This window comes from Hippoglossus stenolepis, chromosome 14 (assembly GCF_022539355.2).
Source record: "Hippoglossus stenolepis isolate QCI-W04-F060 chromosome 14, HSTE1.2, whole genome shotgun sequence".
NCBI lineage: Eukaryota > Metazoa > Chordata > Actinopteri > Pleuronectiformes > Pleuronectidae > Hippoglossus > Hippoglossus stenolepis.
In genome coordinates this window covers 7,571,038-7,596,597 of record NC_061496.1, presented here as the reverse complement: position 1 = coordinate 7,596,597, position 25,560 = coordinate 7,571,038, and the positions used below count along the sequence as shown (strand labels likewise).

General features: G+C 42.4%; 1 protein-coding gene across 1 annotated transcript in view; it reads left to right on the top strand.

Annotated features, from left to right (window-relative positions):
* The first annotated feature begins 4,402 nt into the window (after positions 1-4,402).
* Positions 4,403-25,560, top strand: part of anos1b (anosmin 1b) — a 43,114-nt gene continuing 21,956 nt past the window's right edge. The window contains exons 1-2 of the mRNA XM_035177562.1: positions 4,403-4,724; positions 16,580-16,627. Coding sequence (XP_035033453.1) covers positions 4,548-4,724; positions 16,580-16,627 — 225 coding nt within the window. The 5' untranslated portion in view covers positions 4,403-4,547. The remainder of the gene's footprint in view (positions 4,725-16,579; positions 16,628-25,560) is intronic.

Below are 25,560 nucleotides of genomic sequence, written 5' to 3'. Positions count from 1 at the left end.
CATCCGCTACATTTCCGCATTTGTTTCTTCTTCTACTACGTCTAAAATGTACTTCCAGTTGCGACCGTGGCGCCTCACAGCGGTCTGGAGTAGAAACCTCTTGTCAACATGGTGTAAAATCATGTTTGTTCTCGTGTTTGTTCTGCAGGTGAAGATCCACAAAGTGTTTACAGTAAGTGTCGGTTCATTGAGGAGAAGCTGCTCTCACTGAGCCGTGGAGGAGGTCAGAGGGTGGGGGTGAGAATCTCAAACTGTTCACACAAACAAACGCCATCTGTGAAAGACCCAAGGTTACGCTGATTATCTGATGTTTTATATCAGGACAGAAGTTTTCCCAGTTCCACTGAGAGCAAAGAAAACCCTCAACACTTTCCCACAGGAAACAACTTCTCGAGCATATGTTAGGTTCTAGCTTGATTATTAATTGATTCGTCTCAATGATAATAGATAATCTAGGAATGCTTTTTCGACACCTTTCTTGTCTTTTATCTCTTTAATCAATTGTTTATTATGATGATCAATCAATCAAATCAATCAAAAACTTTATTCATATAGCACCTTTCAAACAAATCAATTGCAAAGGGCTTAACAAGCGATTGACTAAAGAAAGGGATTGTTAAGTTCAGAGACCAATGCAATCATACATTTTAAAAGATTACAAAGCAAATGATAGTTAAACAATAAAATGTTCATCAAACAAGGAAGAAATAAATAATAATAACAAAGAGATTGTAAAAATAAGAGAGCATCACTACTTTATACAGAATAGTCCTTTTTAAAATAAATACTGAACCTAAAACTGCACTTGCATTCATATGCCACACGGTGTCGCTGTAGCTCCAGCTACTGTTCCACTGTTTCCTCTCTCCTGACACACACTGTCATCAACAGTAATCAAAAGTTTATCAAAGTACTTCCTCATTTTGAAGTAGTTGTACATAACTTGAATATTTTCATTTTCTGTTACGTTACCCCCCCCATCTCCACTCCCCACTACCCATATGCTCCGAATTAAAATTCTACTCAAGTAAAACATATTTACTCATCGAGGCAGGATTTTGACTGGTAATGGAGTATTTTTTCAGTAAAAGATTGAAATACTTTTTCCACGATGAGGATTTACACAGAGCAAAGAGAAACAAAGCTGCCGAAGACTGCGGAGGAGACAGAAATCAGACGAGTGACAGACGAGCCGTGAGCAGTTTCAGATGTAGGGAATAATCTGTGACCACATCAGTAATCTTGGACATGAATGATAACAACATGTTGGGATCCTGACAGAATCAGTCAAATGCTGTGGGATTCAAATGATGAGACTGTTTGGATTAGACCAGTGACATGTTAAATACACAAAGATTAGGTTTGAAAATTAGAAACAGCTTTTCTGTTTGGTAATTCATAGAGACGCTGTAATTTCTGCCGGGTTTGGTTGTGTTTATGTGGTGATGAAGGTCCAGGAGTCTCATCTCTAACAGACCAGTTTATAAGATTACATCATCAGAGGGCTGCATGAAGCAGTGTCGCTTCCCTTATTAACATGATTCATGAAACTCAATCTACTCTGGAACCATTCAAAATGCACGTCTAGTGGAGAAATACAAAATCCCTTCACTTTAAATTATGATTTTGGTCCAAAACAGACACATTTAACAATTTGCACATCATAAAACATCAAGAAAAGCCTTTAAAAGTCACCATCTAAAGCTTAGGATCCTTTTTGTATGGCCTTTGTTCTGGCACCTTTTAAACCATCCTCAACACACATGCATCAAATTCATTTTTTTTCACTGTTTATACTCACAGCAGAGTACAGCAGAAAATTCAAGAAATAAAACTGAAATACAGTTTGTTTTCCATTTGTTTCAACACTGTCTACATGTATAAATGACCAAAGGCCCACTTCAGATTTTCTCATGTTATTTCTTCATGATACAGTCTATATATAAAGTTAGATAAATGAAGTACAATCAGTGTAGTCACTGATGAATAGCTAGACTATATAATATATTATATATAAACACAATACTGACGACATGATCTTGGTGTCCCCAGTAGCTGTTTTACTGCTTCTAATTAAAACATGTGTGTGTGTGTGTGTGTGTGTGTGTGTGTGTGTGTGTGTGTGTGTGTGTGTGTGTGTGTGTGTGTGTGTGTGTGTGTGGTGTGAGAGAGAGAGAGGAGAGAGGGGAAGAAAAGAAGTACGCATGTGTGGTTGTGTGGAAGAACTGATTTTATGCTTTCGGATTTAAGGACAGCTGGGGTCATTTGGGGTCAGGTGCACAACACACACACACACACACACACACACACACACACACACACACGCACACACACACACACACACACACAGAATGTCTTCGCATCACATTATATATTCAGGAAGGAATAAAGTAGAGTCTCTCACTATAATGTGTATTTATGTTTTCTAATAGTTGCAGTAATTCCTTCATCACCATCTATTGACGAGCGGTTCCCAATCTGGGGGATGGGATCCCTATAAAGGCCGAATGATAAACCCATGGGGACCACAGATGATTGTGGGGATAAGTTAGAAGAAAAACACACATTTCTGTCGCACAAAATTAATAGTATTTTCTGTTTTTCTGGTGAAATACAGATTTTTACCAACTCCTTGATTGAACTGCTCAAAAAGATATAATCGATTATCAATTGTTTGGATAACAGAAAATAAATGATTAATACTCAATGATTCAGGTTTCGCAAATGTCAGCAAATGATGCTTATCTTTGTCATACATGATGTGAATAAAGTAAATACCGTTGGGTTTTGGACTGACAGTCAAATCAATCACGTCATGAAGTACATCATCATCTAGAGACTCTAGAGTATCATAAGGATATGTCATTGTTGAATGTTGAAAAATGAAAAAAGTCAAACAAAATCCTGGATTTAATGGGTTCTTTCCTGACCCAAACCACATCCTTCCACCAAGTTTTGTGGTAATCTTACTTACAAACAAACAAACAAACCAACAAGACAGGGATGAAAACATAACCAGTTGGCGGAGGTAATAATCTTTTATTTACAGGCCGACATGTCGTAGGTTTGAGAGTTAACGATCCATAAAGGTCAGGAACCTCAGGTCTATATGTATGTATAGTCTGGTGTGTATTTCATGTGCAGACGGAGTGAAAAGCCTGGTTTTCTCCACAGGGCCAACATCAGTGCTGCCAGTTCTTACTAAATATTTATACAACTCTGTTTCCCCCCCCCAAATCAAAAGCGAGGTGATTCTCTCTGCTCGGCGCTGCCAGCAGAGATGACTCCTCTTCTGAGTTGCAGTTTCATATAAACAAATAACGCGTTCGACCCTGTGTCCTAAACATCTCGCCTTGGCCCTGGGTCTTGTAAGCCCCACTTGGCTCCACAATCGCTGTTGAAAAATGGTGACTAACACACTGACTGGCTGCGTGACAGACACTTACCTCAACACATTCTTCAGCCCTGTTTCCCACCAGTAACTGCTCTTTTATTAGTGGGCTCTAATAATTTAGTCAGCTCTATTTTAAAAAAAATAATAATTCCCAGACTATAATGGACATTTGTTTTTTTTTAGGAAAGTAATGGCAAAGTGTTAATAGGCCTCAAACAACAGGTCTGCCATGTGAACCATGAGGACTTCTCTTGTTTCACTGCATTTCACTGATTCTTTTAGTTACTTCAGTACTCAGTTACATAGCAGGTGTAATGAAGATTACTGTGGCAATAATGATGAGGATACTGATTTAAAAAATATGATCTACATGTATAAGTGATGCAATAGAAAATAGATGATGATGATGGTGATGATAAGGATGAAGATGGTTATGATAAATGACAAAACATGATGATGAAGATGATAATTATTAAGAGGATGAAGATAATGATGATCCTAATAATGATTAAGATGATGATGATAAATGACAAACATAATGATGAAGATGATAATGATGATTAAGATGGTGAAGATGATTAAGATGATTAAGATGATGGTGATGATGAAGATGATGATGATTGTGATGATGATAAAAATGACAGTGATGATGATGAAGATAATGATGATGATAATGATGATCGTGATGATGAAGATGATGATGATGATTGTGATGATTGTGATGAAGATGATGATAGTGATGATGATGAAGATGATGAAGATGATGAAGATGATGAAGATGATGATGAAGATGATGATGAAGATGATGATAATGATGAAATTGATGATGATGATGATAATGATGAAAGTGATGATGATGATTGTGATGATGATAATAGTGACGATGAAGATGGTGATGATAATGATGAAAGTGATGATGAAGATGGAGATGAACAGAACAACAAGGATGAAGAGCTCTACAACTCGGCGTGGCCGCACGTGCACCGGCGGTGGGAGTGTCCGCGAGGAGGGGAGAGCTGCTGCTCGCGCTGCTGCAGCTCGCGCTCACTGGGATGTTTTCATAGAGTCGCTCGCGGGACGTTGACGAGCACGAGGAAGACGAGTCCGCCGCTTGCTTTCACTTCTCTTACTTCTCGGTTCGCTCGCTGCCGTCATGTCAGCCCGTGTGGCCGCTGCGCTGCTGCTGTGCGCGCTGCTGACGGTGAGTCGCGGCCGCAGGAGTTCACCGGAGCTGGAGGACGTCCAGGAGAAGATCCACAGCGCGAGGTGCTCGTCCAGGTGTCTCACCCTGCACATGACCCAGCTCACCGCCGCCTTCAGGCACCTCCAGGTATCCAACCCTCACCCACCCGCAGTCAGCGGTCAGCAGGACCCCCACTGGGAACCAGACTCATTAGAAATCACCAACTTTAAGAGAGACAGTCACAGGAGAGAGTGCTGATGCTATTTAATTCTTGGTTTGACATTAATTCACGTGGATTTAACATTTGATGTGACTCTCAAAGTTTCTTTCTGCGGTTTGAAAAATCAACCTTTAAAGGTTCAGTGTGTAGAATTTAGTGACATCCAGTGGTGGAGTTGCACATTGCAGCTGGACACCCCTCACCTGTGGTAGCCTTCCGTTGTCATAACAACTCCAAAGGTGTTTAGTTTGTCCAGTCTGGGCTTCTGTAAAAAAACATGGACCTGCTCCCGATGTAAATATAACGTATTTAAATATTAAGGGGCAATTCTAGGTTAAAGAAAACAACAGTTCGTACAATTTATTACAAATGAGTGAAAACATCACTAGGATTATTTTATATTCTGCCAATAGATCCCTTTCACATTGGACCTGTAAACGGTGCTGTGTTTTACAGGCCATTCGCAATCGCTGCCAAGATCTTGATCCACAACTTATTTATAACGCAATTTTCCCCTTGTGGCACTTAACAATTCTCAGCACAATTCTGTTTGATTATACCAACTTATATATTTGCCTCCAGCTTCATCACCACATGAATATTGGAGGATTAAACAAACAGAAGTGGGGGATGAGGAGCACCTTGAATCAATCTATAGTCCAACGAGTGCAAGCAACTGAGGAACTAGAGTGGAATGACTTTCTCACAGTGCACAAACAACAACGATCGCACATCTGCGTTTGCACGTTCAGCCGCGCGAGCACAACTGGCTGAAGCTGCACTCAATTATGCACGTAAACACAGGCATTATCACCGAGATTAAAGTTAAATGGCCTTATTAAACTTTATTAAAACTGGAAAAAAAGGATTTGCTATTTCTCTTTGTTGTGATTGGATTAAAAGCAACCACGCACCAGACACACTCACACCTCCACCCTTTGTAGTTGTGTCACTGTCAAGTACTGCGTGGCCAGCTGGAGAAATACAGTATAACTCACTGTACATGTGTAGTTTTCCAATCAGATATTGTAATAAACCTTACTAATGGAAACAATGGCCACTCAATGTCATGTTGAGCTGAGTGAGATCAGCTAAGAGACGTTGTTTTGCACAGTGGGAAACACAGCCGAGCACTTACTGCCTCAAATTATTAATTGGGAAACTTTGTGATCTAGAGCTAAACGCTGTGTTGTTTCCAATGTGGTTTTCATCAGGATGTTTTTCGGACAGCTGTTTTGATGTTGCTCCCACTGAAGTGGCCCTGGGTCAGCAGTGCTCAGCGCTCGCTGGGCCAATACAGGCGGAGAAATGTTAGGTTTGCTGGTTTCTAATCGTTGGCGAAAATGGCTCATCTCGCCGAAATCGCTGGCCCTTGCACCGCGGCCTTTGTAGTGAGGAATGCGAGATTAACGGGGACGTTAGGACGTTACCAAGTTCGAAAAAGCCACTTATTTTAACGGCTTCAACATGTGCACGCCGTGTAGTGGGTGGGAAAGTCATTAACCGCAGAGTTCAGCCCCAATGGCTCTGACGTGTGTAGAAGAAAGTGTGTGTCCTCGTGTTTGTGTGCGTGGGTTTGCACATGTTCACGTATAAAACAAAAAGGTTCGGTCTGGTCCTCGTCCATCCAGAATGGACTCCTGTCACCTGTGTATTGGGTAATGAGGGTGGCCCCTGGATGACTCTCTTAACACTGAACTGCGTGTGTGTGTGCAGGTGTGAGAAAGGGAACATTTGCTTTACACTTTATGACTTGAGTGGACTGCAGTAGTCAGACGTTGAGCATCAAACAGCAGCGATGGGAATGAATACTTCTGACTGGGAGGTAGCAAACAGGCCGGACATGAATCTTCTGCTCAGGTTTCACCTCGAGAAGTTAAAATGTTTCGTGATATTACTCCTGTGTAAACTCTCTGACACACTGCTGGCATTAATTGACATCCACGGTATGTTTACACTCGCAGGATTCTCTGGCTCTGATCTCCTCAAACAGACAAACTTACTGCACCTTCGGGGGAAATATCTCAAAATCCAGAAAGGAGGGAAAACAGTTCATCCCACGCTGGTGTATAGTACAGCTAATTATCCATCTCATGTTTACTCTTCCACTCCTTCCTGAGATTAACTTTTTCAATCGACCTTTTGCTTTTTGTTTTGATAATTCCACTTAGTCTCCAACATATAAATTTGACTTGTTTCCTGAAGGTTTTTGAAGCCGTGGACATTTTGAAACAGAGCAGAATAAAACATATTAGCAGCAGTGACGACCGAATAGGTTTGAAGCAGAATTCCTCTGGAAACGAATTCTCAAAAATGGGTCATACCGGGTCAAATCATCCCACTCTGGGGCGGCACGGCTACAGATAATTAAGTTAGTTAATGAAATCATAGTTAATTAAATTTGATGTGCTGATTTGTTCATATACAAAACCTATGGAATTGAAATTTCATGTGTCTGGGATCCTAATGACAGGAGATCAATGTTTGAACATTTTGAGACTTTGACTGGTCCTATCTCTTTTAATCACAGAGAAGTAGTTCCTATATCATTTTGAAGCTCTATCCCAGCTCCATGTTTGTCTATACAGTATATTTATATTCTCAATATAGAAAATAACAGCATGATGAGTGTTTAAATCAGGTAAAGTTGAACTGATGATTTGAATTGGAATGACCTAATTTACTCACTTTTACTCACTTCAAAATAGGTTGTGACTACTTAATACTTCCTTGAATTATTACTTAAATTAAAGAGTTTGCTGCACAGTATATTGAAATTTGTTTTTAGACGTGATTAGTCAAAGTGAATAATCAGTCAAACAAATAAGCAGCAGATTGATTAATAAATAATAATAAATAATTTAAGACATCTCAATTGCATACAAACATTCATAGCATAAAATGAATTAGACAATTTAAAGACATTATCTAAGGCTTTAGAAAATTGTGATTATTTGATTATTATTGATTATTCAATTATGAAAAACAATCATTAGACACAATTCTAGCTGTGACATATATGAGGAAACACTGACTTCATCACTGATGAGCAGGACAGTGACATTGTGGATGACTCAGAAACACATTTTCGGACATGAGGTAAAACTGTGTCGTACCAAAGTAAAAAAAGATCCTCTAAAATTTTGGAGCAAACAAGGAAACAAGTTCCCCCGCGGCCACATCCTGGGGGAACAGCATCCCTCCCTGAACCTATTATAGGACAGAGTAGTGTAGCGGGAGCACGGAGGGATTGATGGGCGGGAGAGACTGTACGTTAGAGCACTCACACGTTGGAAACAAAGAAAAATAACCTTTTTGATAACAGCTCCAGTAGCTATAACATCAGTGAGGACAAATAAAACTTTACTCATCCTGCTCGTTCACCGCACTCAGACACAAACACACACATTACTTCCTCTGGCTTCATGTGGGTGAACCCTGTGTTTTTGGCTCTCTCTCTCTCTCTCTCTCTCTCTCTCTCCCTCTCTCTCTCTCTCTCTCTCTCTCTCTCTCTGTGTGTGTGTGTGTGTGTGTGTGTGTGTGTGTGTGTGGCTAGTGTGTAGCCACTAGAATGTGAATCACCAGTTTTCTATTTACACCTCTTTCTGCTGCGTCTCTGGGTTTTCCACTACTTTCCCTTGTATGGTGTAATAGCATAATTACAGCTTGTTGAGTGTGTGTTTGTGCGTGTGCGTGTGTGTGTGTGTGTGTGTGTGTGTGTGTGTGTGTGTGTGTGTGTGTGTGTGTGTGTGTGTGTGTGTGTGTGTGTGTGTGTGTGTGTGTGTGTGTGTGTGTGTGTGTGCACATGAGCATATATATGTAGGTATGTTGTCATATCCCCAAATTCCTCTTTGTTGTAAACTCCTAAAAATACGGGAAAACTCCGGCTCGCCTGCAGAGCTGGATCTCTTAGCACGTACGTAGTAGGTCAGATTAGACTGCGTGTCTTAAACACTCACAGGTCTGTGGTGCTGATGAGCGGATGGTTAGCGGTTCCAGCCGGGGCTGTGTGCCAGTGCGAGGCTGAATGAGCCGCCTGTGCATTTGTGTTTATGTGTGTGTGTGTGTGTGTGTGTGTGTGTGTGTGTGTGTGTGTGTGTGTGTGTGTGTGTGTGTGTGTGTGTGTGTGTGTGTGTGTGTGTGTGTGTGTGTGTGTGTGTGTGTGTGCATGCATGTGTGTCCCAGCTGCTCTGCGGTAGGTAACTCTAATCAGCCCAGAGGTCGGTCAGCCAACTAGTCACGCTCTGAAAAAATGCCAGAGACAATGGTCAGGTCAGGTTGCACAGAGACAGACGGGGAGATAAAGGCAGGTAGACAGACGTGGTCAAGCACAAAGACCGGCAAAGAGCTGGAGAGGACGGATCAGCGGGCAGGTGGACACACAGACAGGTGTGACGGACAAACATGAAGACAGACAAACTGATACGCTGGGTAAAAAAACGGGTAAGCAGAGAGAAAGGCCGAGGGGCGGGTGATGGCAGGAGACAAAGGCCTGCTTGATTCACGTCAGAGATAAAGCCTCTGTCTCTCTCTGGGGCTTTGTGACCGCCCTGTCATTTGATCGGTGCAACCAGGGCTGGATGGTGATAAAGTTGTGGCGGCGCAGGAGGAGGGATTCTCACCTGAAACCAGGACCAGAAATTCCAAGACAGTAAATCACAGCTAGGAGTGGAACGGGCATTGAGCGGCATGCCTTTATTCTTTCAGACAGAGAGCCTGTTCCACCACATCAAAAACTGTGACGCCATATTTTATCTGATACCTCAGCAATTAAATCTGTTCTCCTTCTTCTCACTGCTGACTCTTTTCTTACAAAGACTTAAAGGAAAAGTTTGACTTTGGAGCTGGAGTGGGAGACATCTGTAGAAGATGGACAATGCTGTCCAAATTAGGATTGAAATAGTGTGTATGGTAGACAAAAAAAAAACTCACAACTTTTTGGCTGTGTGCATAATAAGCAAGTTTGGAGGAGGAAAGCATCATGACACGTTTAAGCCTTTGAGTTGAAATAGATCTGCAACATTGTCCCTTATGTAGATTTTTACAACAAATCAATGGAGGATCATATTTTACATCTGACATTTGAATAAATTGGAAATTAATATAACTTTAATGACCAAACCAGCTAACATAACTTAGTTTGTTGATTTGCTTGCTTAGAAATTCAATCCTGTGGCTGCTAATCAAATAATCAAATACATTGATGGAGGCTGAACATTTTATACACACAGCAGCTGGAAGGGGAGCATGTTAGCTAATGTTACTATAAAACGTCTCCATGGATACTTGCAACATGCAGCTAACTCGAGTCACATCAATCAGTGGTTTTCATTCATGTAATTTAAACAATGAAAATTAAACTGAAAGGACAAAACAGGGAAATTCTGTTTGCGGTTACAAAGGTTGGAATTACGCTGTTAAGTAAACCAGGAGCTGTCAGTCATCTTGGAAATCATCCTCTTCCATTCTTCCTCTTCTTAGATCTGGGTTTAAAAAATCAATCCAGAGTATTTAATGCCTATTTTGCTCCAAAACGTTGACTGTGCTACATGAGGTAATTGGACTTGATTCAGCATTAGTTGAATTATTATTGTACAAAATTCCCTGTTTGTTACACTGCAGCTTTATCCTCATCATACAAAACCCAATGGTATCATTCTTCCCAACTTACATGGCAAAGAGGGACAGGGGGACGGGGACGGGGCGTGTTGACTCTTTAATTGAGGGTATTTTCTCCACTGAGTTTCATCATCGTTGTTGTTGGGAGGGAACCGAAAGAGAAAAAGACAAACAGCGACGTAATTGTCGTCGGATGAGACAAATTTCAGGACCGTATAACAGCCACTTTGTTGTGACGCTTGTTGTTTACAGGATGTGGAGCACCACAAACACTAACGTTGACACACACGCACGGAAACACACGCACACACACACACACACACACACACACACACACACACACACACACACACGTGGAGTAATTAGGGGCTTGTTTCGGGAATGCTCGGACCTCAACATGGGCTTTTTGGGAAGAACTTTATATTCCGTTAAGTAGAAGTTAGTCATGATACGTTCACGACGCACAGTCACACGAACGACACGGACACGTCAACACACAACACGCCATGGATGTGTTGGCTCCTGGTCATCTGGGTGTGATTAGCCGAGTTAATGCCTCGTGTTGAATAGACTTTCTACTGCGCCTCACCGCAAACACTGACCACAACACACACACACACACACATAATGTACACACACGCTCTCTCCTACTCTCTCTCTCTCTCTTTCTCTCTCTCTCTCTCTCTCTCTCTCTTTCTCTCACACACACACTTTTTATCGCCGCATCTGGCAGAAGTGTGATTTATATCTCTCTCTCTTTCAAATACTTAAGTGTGTGTGCAGCTGTGTGCGTGCGTGATGGCCGTGCACATGTGTGTGTGTGTGTTTTCGTGCTGCTGCGTCCACTGATATCAGAATGTTATTCTTTTAACGGTGATTAGTTTGGACCCAGCAGCCATCAGAACCATGTGGAAGTCCTTTAGTGCAAGTGTTTCTTCCTCCGCGGGTCAGTTGCTTTCTGACGGGTCCCTGGTGTTTCAGCCTCAGACAAATTTCTCTCCTGGATCCGAGCACAAGAAGAAAAAAAAAAGGGTTTTAAGACTCAGCCATGTGGAAATCCATCATTAAAAAAAAGAAATGAGCTTTCTGCATGGTTTTGTCGTACAAGTCATTCATCATGAAGTGGGTTTAAGGGAAAAAAATCATTTTTGATATTTTTCATGTACGGCAAAGTCCCATTTAATAAAATAATAAAGATTCAACCCCGGCCAGACGACAGACAGACAGCAGTCACAGGAATTTATTCCATCCTGTTTCACAACTAGTATCCACCGCTCCTTGCCAGTCTCCTCCTCGCTCGTAAGAGCTAATATTTATTTCCAGCTTTCACCTTCTTTTTGTCTGTCTCCCTCTGCTCTTTTCAACTTCCTCCCTCCCTCCCGTTTTCCTCTCCGTCTCCCACATCCAACTTCTTCTCTCTTCTCCCAGTCACCTTCTCCCAGTCCTCCCTTTCTTTGCCTGACTCTTTCAACATGTGCAGCTGTTTTGCCGCAGACAGCCTCGCTCGCATACTCCGGGACCCTACGAAACCCCACTTTGACCACCGTTTAATAGCCATACGGCACACAGACCCATCCAAACGGCCTTGATTGGCTCTGACAGCAAATATGTCCCATGAAATTGACTTGGGATGATACGTACATCTGTGTAGTGTGTGTGTGTGTGTTGCAGAGGAGTGACAGAGAGCTGAGGGGGTGTTATGGTGAGGGCGACAGAAAAAGAAAAGAGAGCGTGAAAAAGATTAAGAGAGAGGATGAAGATGTGAGGCCGGCAGGGGGGGAAAAGCAGCTTTATATCTCCTCTGTGAAAATCTGGACTTGTTTAACTGTCCTCGGTTGTTTGAGTGGAGCAGCTACAGTTTATCATCGCCATTGTTTTCAAGTCCTGTTCTGTCACTTTTACAGGAGCTGGCAGCAACGTGGAGAAGCTGGAGAGAGCCAGAGCTGGAGTGTATGGTAAAAAGAACAGACAGAGAGAGAGAGAGAGTGACAGGGCGACTAACGCAAGCTAATCTGGACGAGCAGCAGCAGCAGCATGAGGAGGAGGAAGAGGGAATGTAAATTGTGTGTGCACTCACTTCCTCTTCCCCACTTTTATTTATCCCTTTCTCTCCTGCAGAAGAGGCAGATGGTGGTTGGATAAACATTTAAAAGACGCACCCTGATCGCACGTCCAGAGGCAGCACAGAGCAGAGCGATGCTGCCAATATTGTCATAATATTGTTGATTGGACGCCTTGCACTTCACTGGATATAATTAGGGCTGCAATTTAGATTTGATTATGATTAATGTGGAGGTGATGAAGAAACAGAGCAATTTGGGTGTCATATCACTCACCAGGAGCAATATGAGTTCAGAAAATGATTTCACATAACTGCAATATGTCTTTTAAAACCAGGAAAATACATTTGTAGCTGTGTGAGGATATTTTTATAGCCAAAATCAATGATAAGCTACGTATTCCAATCAAGTCGTGTTGTATTTTGGAACATTTACCGTTTTTTACATGACAGCTGACAGATCCCCCACAGATTTCTTCTGGATTTATATTTGAGGCAGTAAGGAAACAGTTCTCTAATCACCACAACCTCTACACACCAGAATACAATGCAACTGCATTAGTCTCCCACACTACTTATACAACATAACCCAGGGCCTAAATGTCCAGGTACATTCATCAGCCACTTTGGAAACACATTCTGGGAAACATGTAGAATTTTGTTACAGAGGCCAGAGTCATATGAGCAATAAATTATCAAACCCAATGGAAAACATTAAGAAAAATCCTGGATAACATCACAAACTGATGCTCAGAGTATCCGAGGGTGGAGCTCGCTCCAGTGTTGCATCACTTACAGTTTTTTGACAGTTAGTTAACGCTGTGGTGCAATGTTTTTATGAATGGCTGGATCAACGTTGAGTTTGTCTCATGCACAAACACGTTCCAGACATCGAGTTCACTTTATTCCAATGATAACTGCCATCTGACGGAAAGCTAAATGTGGATATAAACGATGCAGGTTTCAAATAATTAAAAACAAAGATTTGTAAACACTTGATGGATGGAAATGTATTCATCAGGTATTTAGACGTCAATGATTGAACTTTTGATTTTAATGAGAAACATTGAATGAAAACTCTACAGTATAGAGAATATGAAGCACTCAGAATGGAGACACAATCTACTAAGGTCACATAAGATGCTTGTTTTAATACCTGCGAAACCTCCAGATGCAGAGTATAGAAGACGCTAGTGAAACCTAATATAGAAGGAGAATTAGTGTCTGTTCAGTATTTAAAGAATACATTAATAAAGTTATTCTCAACTGTGGCATCAAGCACAATCCCCGTGGAGGTAGAGGGACTGTTTCTCTCTATAAATGCAGCAGCTTAAAACAAGTTTTAGTATTTGAGAAAGTAAACAACTTGATGAAGACCTGTATACCATCACGTAGGTGGCGTCAGTTTTGCGTCGTCTGTTTAAAAACAGGAGGAAAGAGAGATAAGGTGAACAGGAAGGTGTTTCTCTGCCTCTCCTGTGATACCGTTCTTCTGTTTCTCCTCTCATCTGTTCCTCTTTCCATCCGTCACTCCCCACAGACTTGTTACCAAACTATTCATCAGGGGTTTAACCTCTACTTTAATCCCGTGCTGCTGCTGCTCTCTTCCTCCGCTCTCTGTGTCTCTTCTCAGCATTATCCCTTTTAACCACTGACACAGATTACTGCTAAGCCAAAAGTGTCCACACCATCAATACTAATTTAAATTTAAAAGGCAAACTCACATGGGCAAGAAATACACTTTTATTCAGTCCAAGAATCATTTCAATGACAGAATTGATCTTTGTCTGTATCGACTCAGATCAGCTGTGCCGTCCACGAGCTGATCTTGATTTTGGTCGCACTCCCTCTGTCGCTTCTCGGAAACCTAACCACTTCTTCGTTGCTTCCAGCAGCTGCACAACCAAAGCAAAAGCTGCAGGTGCAGACATGGATCAGAGCGAGAGTATGAGAGGAATGAGGCAAAAAAGATTTGTGGACTTCGAGCTCTCGCCAACCTTCGCACATACTGTACGTGTGGCAATGGGCAATTTGTGCAGAAAGCAGGCGTGACTGATGGTTTGTCGGTTTTGGAATTTCACAAAAAGGACGGAGAAGCAGCCCTCCCTTTCCGAGAGAACGGAGCTTTTAGCTGTCTGAGCGGCAGTTCTCTCTAAAACAGTTCTCCCCCTCACTTTTCCAGTTTCAGTAGAAAAACATGAGGAAGAGCTTGACTTTAAGTCACCATCCTACATCCCAGAAAAGCTCAGCTGCAGGTATTTCACCTAAAACCAGTCAATTTGCATCTGTTTTGAATGTTAAGACTGAAAGAGACAATTCAGCATCTCCTACACCGTGAAAGCCCTTAACCCCTAATCTCTAACCTTTAACCACTGCACTGTTACCCCGGCTCTAACCCCGTAACCTGCCCCATACCAGAAGCACAAAGGCAACTTAAAAGAGGAGAAGCCCTGAAAAGTGTGTGTCTGTGGAAAGAGATGAGCCTGGTTCAGGCTAAATACAGCTCACTCAGGAGAGGGTTTAGGAGTCGTTAAGAGGGCTTATCCCACACACACACACACACACACACACACACACACACACACACACACACACACACACACACACACACACACACACACACACACACACACACACACACACACACACACTCACACACAAGAGGCTCATATACTCCCCTAAGAGCACACACACATGACAACAGACAGATACACAAACGCACACCCACCAGTTTTCTAATAGTTGTTTTGATGTCGGATGATGGCATCAGGATTGTGCTGATGGTAACAGAGTGGTTCAGAGGGAGAAGCGGCTCTGTTGCCACACCACCACTGCAAGTTTCAAAGTTCCCACGAGCTTTTCAGCTTGCTTTATTTAAACTATTAAAAATGATTCACAATTCCACAAAAAAATGTATAAACAAACAGAACGGGTGTCTCACAGGTAGGAGCTCAGAGAGCGTGACTCGACTGAAGTGAAGAGAAGCTCCGTTGGGAAACCAGCAGGGTTTGGGAAGAAATCCTTAAATTAGTTTATCAAGTAAAAGCATTTGATTCAGAGTAAATTGAATATCAAACGAAAAAAATCTTGCTCAATGTTAATCTAGCTGTGGGACATAATGTACCTGTAGCATAAAAAAGAAATTTGGTCTCAATTGGGCTGTGTATAAAAATAGATTTAGACTTTGCGTCGGGAAAGTGAAGCCAAGGTTTCAGGTAAAAGTTTAAAATATGCTGCAGGTCTCTACCTCATCTCTTCAATTTCAAGTATTGATCAGGAGTTTGAAAACTTGGAGAGACTCAAGGGTTTGGTCTTGGGTCACTTCATCCGTATCTGTGTCATCGTGGTAATCTGATGACGTCTCAATCTCTCACAGCGGTTGTAACACTCATGTTTACCGGTGGTCTTGACTCACATAGCAGTAGCTGCACACACACACACACACACACCCACACAAACATGCATCTCTCCAAGTGACGTGATCTCTGTCTGGCTCCGCAGCCACAAACACAGTGTGTTCACCCACTTTTCACCCAGAGGATAATTATGTATGTAGTAGAAAACCTGAGTGTGTGTCTGTCTGCATGACAGGTTTCCTCTTGTTATGCTGTTTGGTCACTGACCTTTTATTAACAATATTTGGCTTCCTGTCTCCTTGTAATTTACTTTCATCACCACAGACTGTTTGTAAAGATGGATGACACATCGCCACTTCCTCCTGTTGTGAAAAATAAATGTCCCGTATACGAGCGCTGCCATCTTGAGCTTGTATAATAGTGATGGAGCTGTGGTATCGATGTCCCGCCGATACTCAACCAATCCCCACTCAGCTTCAGCCGTCAATCATGATGTTTCTCTTTGTTTTTATAGCATAAAATAACCAATTAAATTCAAACTTACTAGAATCATGAACACTTGAACAAACATAATGGGGTAATGTACTGCTGCCAGCCAGTAGGGGGCGATGCAAGGTGGTTTGGCTTCACTTTTGCGGACCTGTCATGTTGTTTGTCTTTGTATTCATTTCATTCATTCATTCATCACATGTTGAAGGCTTCAAACATTCTTGTTTGTTTTAATCCTTCTCATCTTTGTCTTTTCTAGAGTGACCAAGTTCTGGTTTGGTGTGAAAACCACAGACGCTGCTCTCAGGTAACATGCACGCACGCACGCACGCACACACACACACACACACACACACACACACACACACACACACCACAGAGAGTCCTCCTCTATGGAATCTTTAAACGCACTGTACGGCTCCTGTAATTGGAAAGGTTGTGTTTTTAGTTAAAATAACGTCCTCAGCTGTCTCCCTGTTATCCATCCTCCGTGGAGCAGAAATTAGCCTCTGTTTATTCACTTAACGCTGCGTGCCAGGAGGCTTCAGTGAATGTATATATGTGTGTGCGCTAATTCATTGTTTGATTCTCCAGGAGTTTCCATGCTGACTTTATTTTTAGATACCGACAGTGGGTGGATAACACAGAGACTGAGGCCTTGTTTATACTACTGCAGATATTTCAGTAGAACGCCCCCTGCCCCCATTTCTAAATAAATCGTTTCACAAAATATCATGCTCAAAAAAACAAGCTGGGCCAGTAGGGGGCGATAGAGCCTTCATCAACGATCCTTCAATTACCAGTGAAGAACGCTGTTGTCCAAGTGATATTGGGCGAGGCAGACGTCTGTGAATATTGGTGATGTGGTGCAGTAATGCTTAACTTAGCTGTAAACTTGTAATTAGACCAAACGTAGAGAAACCAGCATGTAGTCGCCATTGTTGTTGGTTCTGGTGCGTGCTCGTTACACAAAGCAACAGTGGGCGAGGAAGCTGTGACTGTAAAATGACTTCAAATGGTGTTTGCATGTTGACGAGAGGCCCAAACGCAGAAATATCCATATTAGCATGAAGCTGGGTCTTTTAATGCAAATTATTATCTATAGCTCAACAACGAGGTCTAACAGGTCAATACCCACATTCAGAATTCTTTCGTATTCAAGGTTTTAACATATATTAGAAAACCAAATTTGATCCCCGAAGCATGTGAGATCAGAAATGCTCCTTTGGAACGAAATAACACAAACAGTGTGTCCACCGTGACCTTTTTACTTACAGACGTGAACTCACTTAATATTAATGACTTCTTGAAAGATTCTGTCTAGTTTCTTATTGATGTGTTTTCTGAACTCTCTGGTTCAGGTTCAGACCTTTTTGGAAAGCTTCAACCCGGCAGCTGCAGGAACACCTGCGTCATATTTTACCTTTCGCAAACATCTCCGAGCTTTGCTACGAATTCAGCTGACAGTCGGGTAAAGGACAAGGTTTAAACAGGCAGAAACGGGAGCTGTGTTTCTGCACGTAGTTCAGTAGTCAGTGTGAGTGGGTGTGTGTGTGTGTGTGTGTGTGTGCAATGGGGTTAGAAGAGGTTAATGTCAACAACAGCCAAGAGCGTACCCTCGTTGCAGGGGATACCACACTGAGCGAAACATCAGACATCAACTCTCAGCTAAACCCAACCGCCCTCAGCACCTCCAACACAAAACACACACACACACAAAACACACACACACACACACACACACACTCTCATTTGACCTTACCCAAACTTATTCCTACCTTCTACCCTTTCATTCCTTGTTTTCTTTCCATCTCTCCCTGCCTCTGTTTCTATTGTTGACGTTCGGATTTCAACAAAGACACAGAGAGTACGAGAACGGAAAAATATTTTCTCGTTTAATACCATGTCTAAACTTTATTACCTTGGCTACGTTTCTTGCAGCTGTACATGTGTGAATACCAGTGTGGCACTACACTGTAACCGAGGTCTCACAAACAGTCCCAGAAACTGGCCAGTGGGGGCTGACGCTGCGTAAACCACAATTTTCCTCTCAGACGGGCCGACACTGCACAGACTTGCTCAGTGTCTCTTCGTGCTTGTTTGAATTGCAAACCTATTAATTCTTACCTTTTTTACAGTCTGTGTAAAGTGGATGCAGCCCAATTTGTTAAAGTCAACACGGCAGGCCAACAAAAACACATGACAACAGAGAAGCACACGCAGGGGCCGAATTTGCCAAGATTAATCAAAAATAATGAATTATACAGCAGAGGTAGTCCAGCTCTGTTTAACGCTCCCAAGGTGAGTGTATTTGTTCACAGGAGAAGAGGGAGATGTTTAGGGTTCAGTTTTTTTTTGTTATGCACCTTGGGGGCATTATACACTCTGCAAAGGCCTCTTTATTATTATTTCATAGGGTAACAAGAATGTCCAGGCTTCTATTCTATACTATTCTATTGTCAGGGGCTGCAGAGTCGAAATGAGCCAGTCTGGTCTGCAGAGGATTTCCTACTTTCATGACCAGCTTGTCTCGCTCTTACCGTAGCATTATTAGCTACTTTGAGTGGCTGCACTTGCTGCAGCTCAACCACCTGCACAACTAACTTTGGCACTGGAATGCAATGAGTCCTGGAATATGTTAGCCCGAGAAGGATCCACCCGTCGGATCCTTCGTTGCAGGAATGGAAGGTGTGCTTTTGTTTCGCCCGCATATGAAGGAGCCTTCAAAACGGGACGACCTATTCGGGCTGCTGTGACTCAACCGGTGTTCAAATGCAGCCTCTGAAGGATGTGGCCCCTGAACTGTGACAGGGGCCACAGTATAGATACAGGTTATAGTGAAAAATAGACGGACTGTCAAATTTTAAATGTTATCAAATAAACAGCAACCGGACAAGAACTTGAGCCGTCTCTCATCTCATTGGCTGAATCCTTCACAGGCTGAATTTGAAGACCGATAGCATCACAGCGGTGCAACTAGACTGAACCATTTCCAAGGTTCCTTCAAACACAGCTAACAAATGAGTCCTCCTATTCAGCAGCAATAAAGGATCTGATTAGTGGATCCTTCACAGGCCAAACTACGCCAGGATTTATTGAACACTGGGGATGAAACTAGTTAGCTGGCTATGGGCGGCCGAGCTGCAGTAAGTACAGCAACTCCAAAGTTGATAACGACGCAATGGAAAAGGTCGGAAAAGCTGGTGATGCAGATACTTAATCCTCTGTGGATCAGACCGACTCATTTTGGTTTGTTTTTTGCCTTCGTAAACACAAAGAGTCTCTTGAAAGAAACTAAAACCGCCAAAATTCAGGTTCAAACACACAAATTTAATCAAATTAAAGAAATATCAAGCAAGTTCACAAACTTGATGATGCAAAAACTACTGAACAGGGTGTTTTTCTGATGTTTTCATTACTTTCCCATAATTCATGGAGCTTGATGATAAAAATAAAGGAGACTGATATCTATACGTCTGTGTGCCTTGACTGAATTTAAGGGAAAAGTGGGTCTTTGCAGAGGTATGTGCCGTTCTAGTTGGTGCTGTGGAGCTTTTCACTGGTACCACCACAGTATTGCAGTTCAAAACTCAGCTGTAGACTATTTTTTCCACAGAGAGAAACAGAGAATAAAGTAGTGGGGAGTCTGGACATGAGCTGCTGATCTGCTGGAGAAGAAAACTCTCCTCTGCACAGTGTAAATTTCAAACCTTCTCTCTGGGGAGCAACATTTTTCTTCTGATTATAAACCCAATTTTAGGGTTATTAGTTAGGCACATCTAAGTGTGACTTGGTCTCAGCCTGCATTCCACTGCAGGATCTCATAATGCTATTTGGCAGCGTAACACACTCGATAACGTCTGACAGATTTTTACAGAATCATTTTGGGGACTTAGTGTTTCCTTCAACTCGTGTTCTTACGTGCTTATACAAACTTGCAGCAGAATCTGATGTAGTTTGTTCTCGCTGAGTTTTTACAGTCACTCTATCCTCTCACAGTCACACACCCACACACACAAAGTGGTGCAATGTGAAACTAAAGGATGAACTCAGTTTTCCCATGTCATCTATTTCAGTTTCTCTTGGGGAGGTAAAAACTTGTGATTCATTGTTTCTGTAAGAAAAGGAAATGGGAAACTTAAATATTTAAAGTATGTATGATTTCCTGATGCCTCTTGCACATTTGTCCTAATCAGCTTCAGGTTGAGAGTCTCAGGAGCATGAAAATAACTTTCAGTTTGAGAAGGACCACATGTAGAATGTTTTACTAAAAGGTCCCTTGACATGTAGGAGACAACAGCTCACAGGGTTAATGAAGGAATATGTTTGAATGAAGATCATATTGAAGATTCAGGCGAAGGGGTGGCTTGCCGTTCAGGAGGCGGGACATAATGTATGCATTCCACTGCGGAAAGTGTTTTTGTGAAATCTGCCCCTCAATCTTCCCCCGATGCCCCGATTGGCATCTTCTTTGGCATCTTCTACGCGAATGGCTCCACTTTTTCATTTTACTAGAGGTCTGGCAAGAAAAGTTGCGAAAAAATGTCCGGAACGTCCGAACTTCACACACACACACACACACACACACACACACACACACACACACACACACACACACACACACACACACACACACACACACACACACACACACACACACACACACACACACACACACACACACACACACACACACACACACACACACGCATGCACGCACGCACACACAGGCAGACGTTGCTCCACCTCATATGGTTTGTGTCACATCATCAGTGGACTCTCGCTCATGGAAACACACATGGGTATTACTCTACAGGCCTCACTCACTTCCTCCATCTGTCCATCTCCTCCTGTTCTTTTATCTCTTTTCTACACACAACACACACCAACACACACACACACACACACACACACACTCACACACACACAGAGTAAATGTAGTCTAATATGTACCAGGTGTGTGAGGAGGTGGGACGTCCACTAACAAACCGGTCTGAGGCTGAACCAAGGAGCTGTTCTGTAATATTTGCTTGGTTTATTTCACGTCATAATATGAGTGAGAACTCTATTATTATTATTATATATATTATTGTTGAACACATTCTACCCTTTCAGTCAATTTTCACTAAATGGACAGGATCTACCTCACTATATAATGTAAGAATATGAAGCAGTGCTGCTGTCATACAACTTACAAGATGTTGTTTGGTTCCTGCATAAAAAGCACATGAATAAATCTTGTTTTATTCTCCTCCCAAGCTCTCTTTAAATAGCTGCATAAAAATAATTCAATATTTACAGAAAAAATGTCCCACCCATTAGTTTTCCATCACTTTATGGGTTTTCTTGACTGAAGTATTCCCAGGCTAGTTGGGGTATGTGGTTCCTCCGTCGTATCCTTGCTTGGTTGATGGGAGATGTCCAGGTGGTGTCCCTGAGCGTGAGGCCGGACAATCTGCAGACAAAACTGCTCACGTCCGCTGTCTGATCTTTACACTCTGCACAGCGAAAGTTTGATCTGAAAGTTTCTCAGTTGTTCATTTGTGCGGCCCAGCATGACAGCTGCAGACATCAGCCTGCATAAGCTTGTGTATTGGCACCATTTTTAATTCTGCTGACTTTTCCCACAGTCATCTCCAATCACTCTGCTGTTCACACTCGTCCAGTCGGAATCTAAACACCAGTCCGACCAGAATATTGTCAGTGATGCAAGCTCGTGCTCCACAGGGCATTTGAAGGAACACACTGGGTTTGTGAATCTGGTCTGTAGGTGAACTATTTCGCCACCTGCCACCAGCACATCCATCTTTTCATGATCCAAACTTCTCTCCATACTCTGTCCAACTTTTATCACAGGCCGTCCAGCACCCTTTAGTTGCTGTATTTGTTTCACACAGAATACAACAGCTAAATATAGCACAGAAAGAAACAATGAGGGGATTGGACACACACACACACACACACACACACACACACACACACACACACACACACACACACACACACACACACACACACACACACACACACACTCTGAGAGAAAGTCGGTCTGAGGCCGCTGTGGGCACATGTGGTACGAGAGATGAAGTTACTGAAATATCCTGGAGCATTTGTCTTTTTGACTCTCCTCTCCTCTCCTCTCCTCTCCTCTCCTCTCCTCTCCTAACCCCTAACCCTAACCCTTTTCTCTGGACCTCCTCTCCTCCAAGCTGCCTTAACTTAACTTAGCTTTGGTTGTTTTAAATATTTTTCCAAAGGTTTGGCAAAAGTCGAACATGCTTTTCAAAGGGATTTTAGGAATTTGTTCCGCTGCTTTTCACTCAAGTACCACAAAGCCTGAAGTGTGTGTGTGTGTGTGTGTGTGTGTGTGTGTGTGTGTGTGTGTGTGTGTGTGTGTGTGTGTGTGTGTGTGTGTGTGTGTGTGTGTGTGTGTGTGTGTGTGTGTGCGCGCATTATTAAATCAGTCTTTTTTACTCATTTCTTTCTTCCATTGTGCAGATGAGTTTTTGAATATGAAAGTGCACATGAAAGAAGAATGTTAATATATATCCAAATGTTGAAATGTTTATTGCAGCAGCATAATAAAGTTAAGATTTAGTAATGCTCTGAATTCAGTGAAATGTCTTTAGCCCCCCCGTGTCGGAGCCTGCAGGTGGATGCTGAGGGGGTGGAGGGGCTGAATCCACAGGCAGCGATCGTGGAGAGTGAGGCATGTCACATGATTCAGCTCGAGTTGACTGCCTGAACTAGAGCTCGCAAGCATCGCTCCTTAAAAATGTGTTTGTGTACAAATGAGCCGAGAGCCAAGAGTCTAAAAGCAAGTTTGTGAGGTCACAGTGACCTTGACCTTTGAGCTTTGACCACCATAATGGAATCAGCTCATCTCTGTATCCAAGTGTGTGCCAGATTTTGAGAACTTCCCTTCAGGCGATACTGAGAGAACATTTACAGGAATTGGACGGATGGATGGATGGACAAGCCAAAAACACAATGCCTCCGGTCAGGGCTGTCATCAACATGGAGGCATTAAAATATCGTATAAATATAGTTTTTCCAACGAAGCAAAAAAGCTTATTTGGAATCTTGTGCTAGTTTTGCAAGATTATACCTTTTCATACAGATACTAACTGTGACATGCAGTTTAATTGTTACACTTATTTTATACCAAGAAATTTGATTTAATTTAAAATGTTTAAAAAAAGAACTGTTGTCATTGAACCAAAGCACTTTGAGCAATTGGCATCTGGTCAAATTCAAAATCTTGTTGACTTATTCTTTTAAGGTGAAAGTGAATAATTACTTAATTAGTGAGTTACCAACTTTTTTAAATATGTTGAATTGTTATTAATATATTGTGAGTTTAAGACTCATATTAAAGCAAAGCTCTTACATATAGAACACATTTAGTACCTGAGCTTTGTCCTCTTTTGCTAGAAATCAATGGATTTGCAATTGTTAAAGTAAGAGATTCAAACAAGTATTTCTCAAGAAAAAGCATTAAAATGTTTTATCTTGGCTTAAGCGCAAGCACTTGGGCGTGGTACAATAACACTCAGCCCTAAACAGTTTGTGGAGTTTGTAGAAAATGTAAAATAAACTGTGAACAGCTGATGACAAGCTGAATGTGTAAATTAGCATAAATCGTTTTTCACATCGGACCCACTGAACCGGCGTGCGGAGCCCGAGCACATCTGGTGTGTGGCTGTGTCCTCTTTGTCTCTCTCTCCCTTTTCTCTGGACCTGTTTCACTGTTTGTCTTTCATCTCCTCTCTCCTTTTCAACTGACACTCACTTCTCTCCCTCCGCCGTCCACTGCCGAAACCACATCTCTCCCTCCCCTCCCTCTCTTCCATTTCCTCTCCTCCCTCTCGCTGAGTGTGGCTGTCATCCCTCCATCGTGGCAGGTGAGGCCATAAAACAGCAGGAGAGGCCAGAGGAGGGCTGCGAGTCTCTGTGTGTGTGTGTGTGTGTGTGTGTGTGTGTGTGTGTGTGTGTGTGTGTGTGTGTGTGTGTGTGTGTGTGTGTGTGTGTGTGTGTGTGTGATTAATTATTATACAGATACGTGCACACACACAGACAGAGACATGGACGGTCATTAATCTCATCTTTGTTGTCGTTACACTGTGCTGGTTTGTTAAACAGTAACATCTCTGACCTCTTGGACCTCTGCTGTGTCTGCTGCTCTGTCTCCCTCACACATAACTCATCATGTCACCTTCAAGGCCAAAAGTGTCCGATCGTCTCTCATCTCCTCTTACACAAATACACTACACCGTGATTTACCGCATGCAAGTGATATTGGAGAGTGTAAGGTGTGTACCACGCACATACCAAGCGTTTCCAGCCCGGATCCATTAACCTTCACCCCTCTGTCCTGCTCTCGCCTTCCTCTCCTGACTGTACTACTGACTATGTACTATACGTAGTACTCAGATTCACTCATACTTCAGTAAATCTTGTGCAAATACTGTTTGTACATGAGAAAGACTGGATTCCACAGTCCTCAGACATAGTGTGCTATTCACAAAAGGACTGATTGGTCTTAAGGGTCTGAAAGTGTGCCATGAAAACATTTACCTGGACGTATAATTTCTTTAAATTACGTGTAAGCAAATTTGGTGGTCAAGGGTCAAAGGTCAAGGTCACAGTAACCTCATGTTCTCGTGAATGGGTTAATCAGGAAAGCCCATAGGGAATTGTGTAACATCGGACAATAACGTTCACTTGGACTCAAGGAGGACTTGATTCGAATTTGGAGGTCAGAGGTCAAAGGGCAAGGTCACGGTGCCCTCACAAAGCTTTCTTTTGCCTCGTATCTTTTGAATCCTTTCAAATTTGGCACAAATGTTCAATTAGACTCCGGGATTAACTGATGAGATTTGATGTGTCAAAGGTCGAAGGTCATGGCGGCCCCTGTAAAATGGCTACTCTATCACTACAGTAAATAAAACCCAGGAGCTTTGATTTATGCAGATCTTGTCCTCTTGTCAAACTTCTTGGGAAATTTGTCCTCGTCCACTCCTTGTCTGTAAAAGCAACAGGAAACAAGAAGAGTCGAGGATAAAGGGGTGGGGGGGGCGAACACGACAACAGGACAGGAATGAAAAATGAAACGTGTCTGTAACAGATCAAAGTGGGAGGAGAGGAGGGAGCAGAGAGTGGGCAGAGGGCAGAAAAGGGCAAGTAGTTGATTGTTGTGTGTGTGTGTGTGTGAGAGAGAGAGAGAGAGAGAGAGAGAGA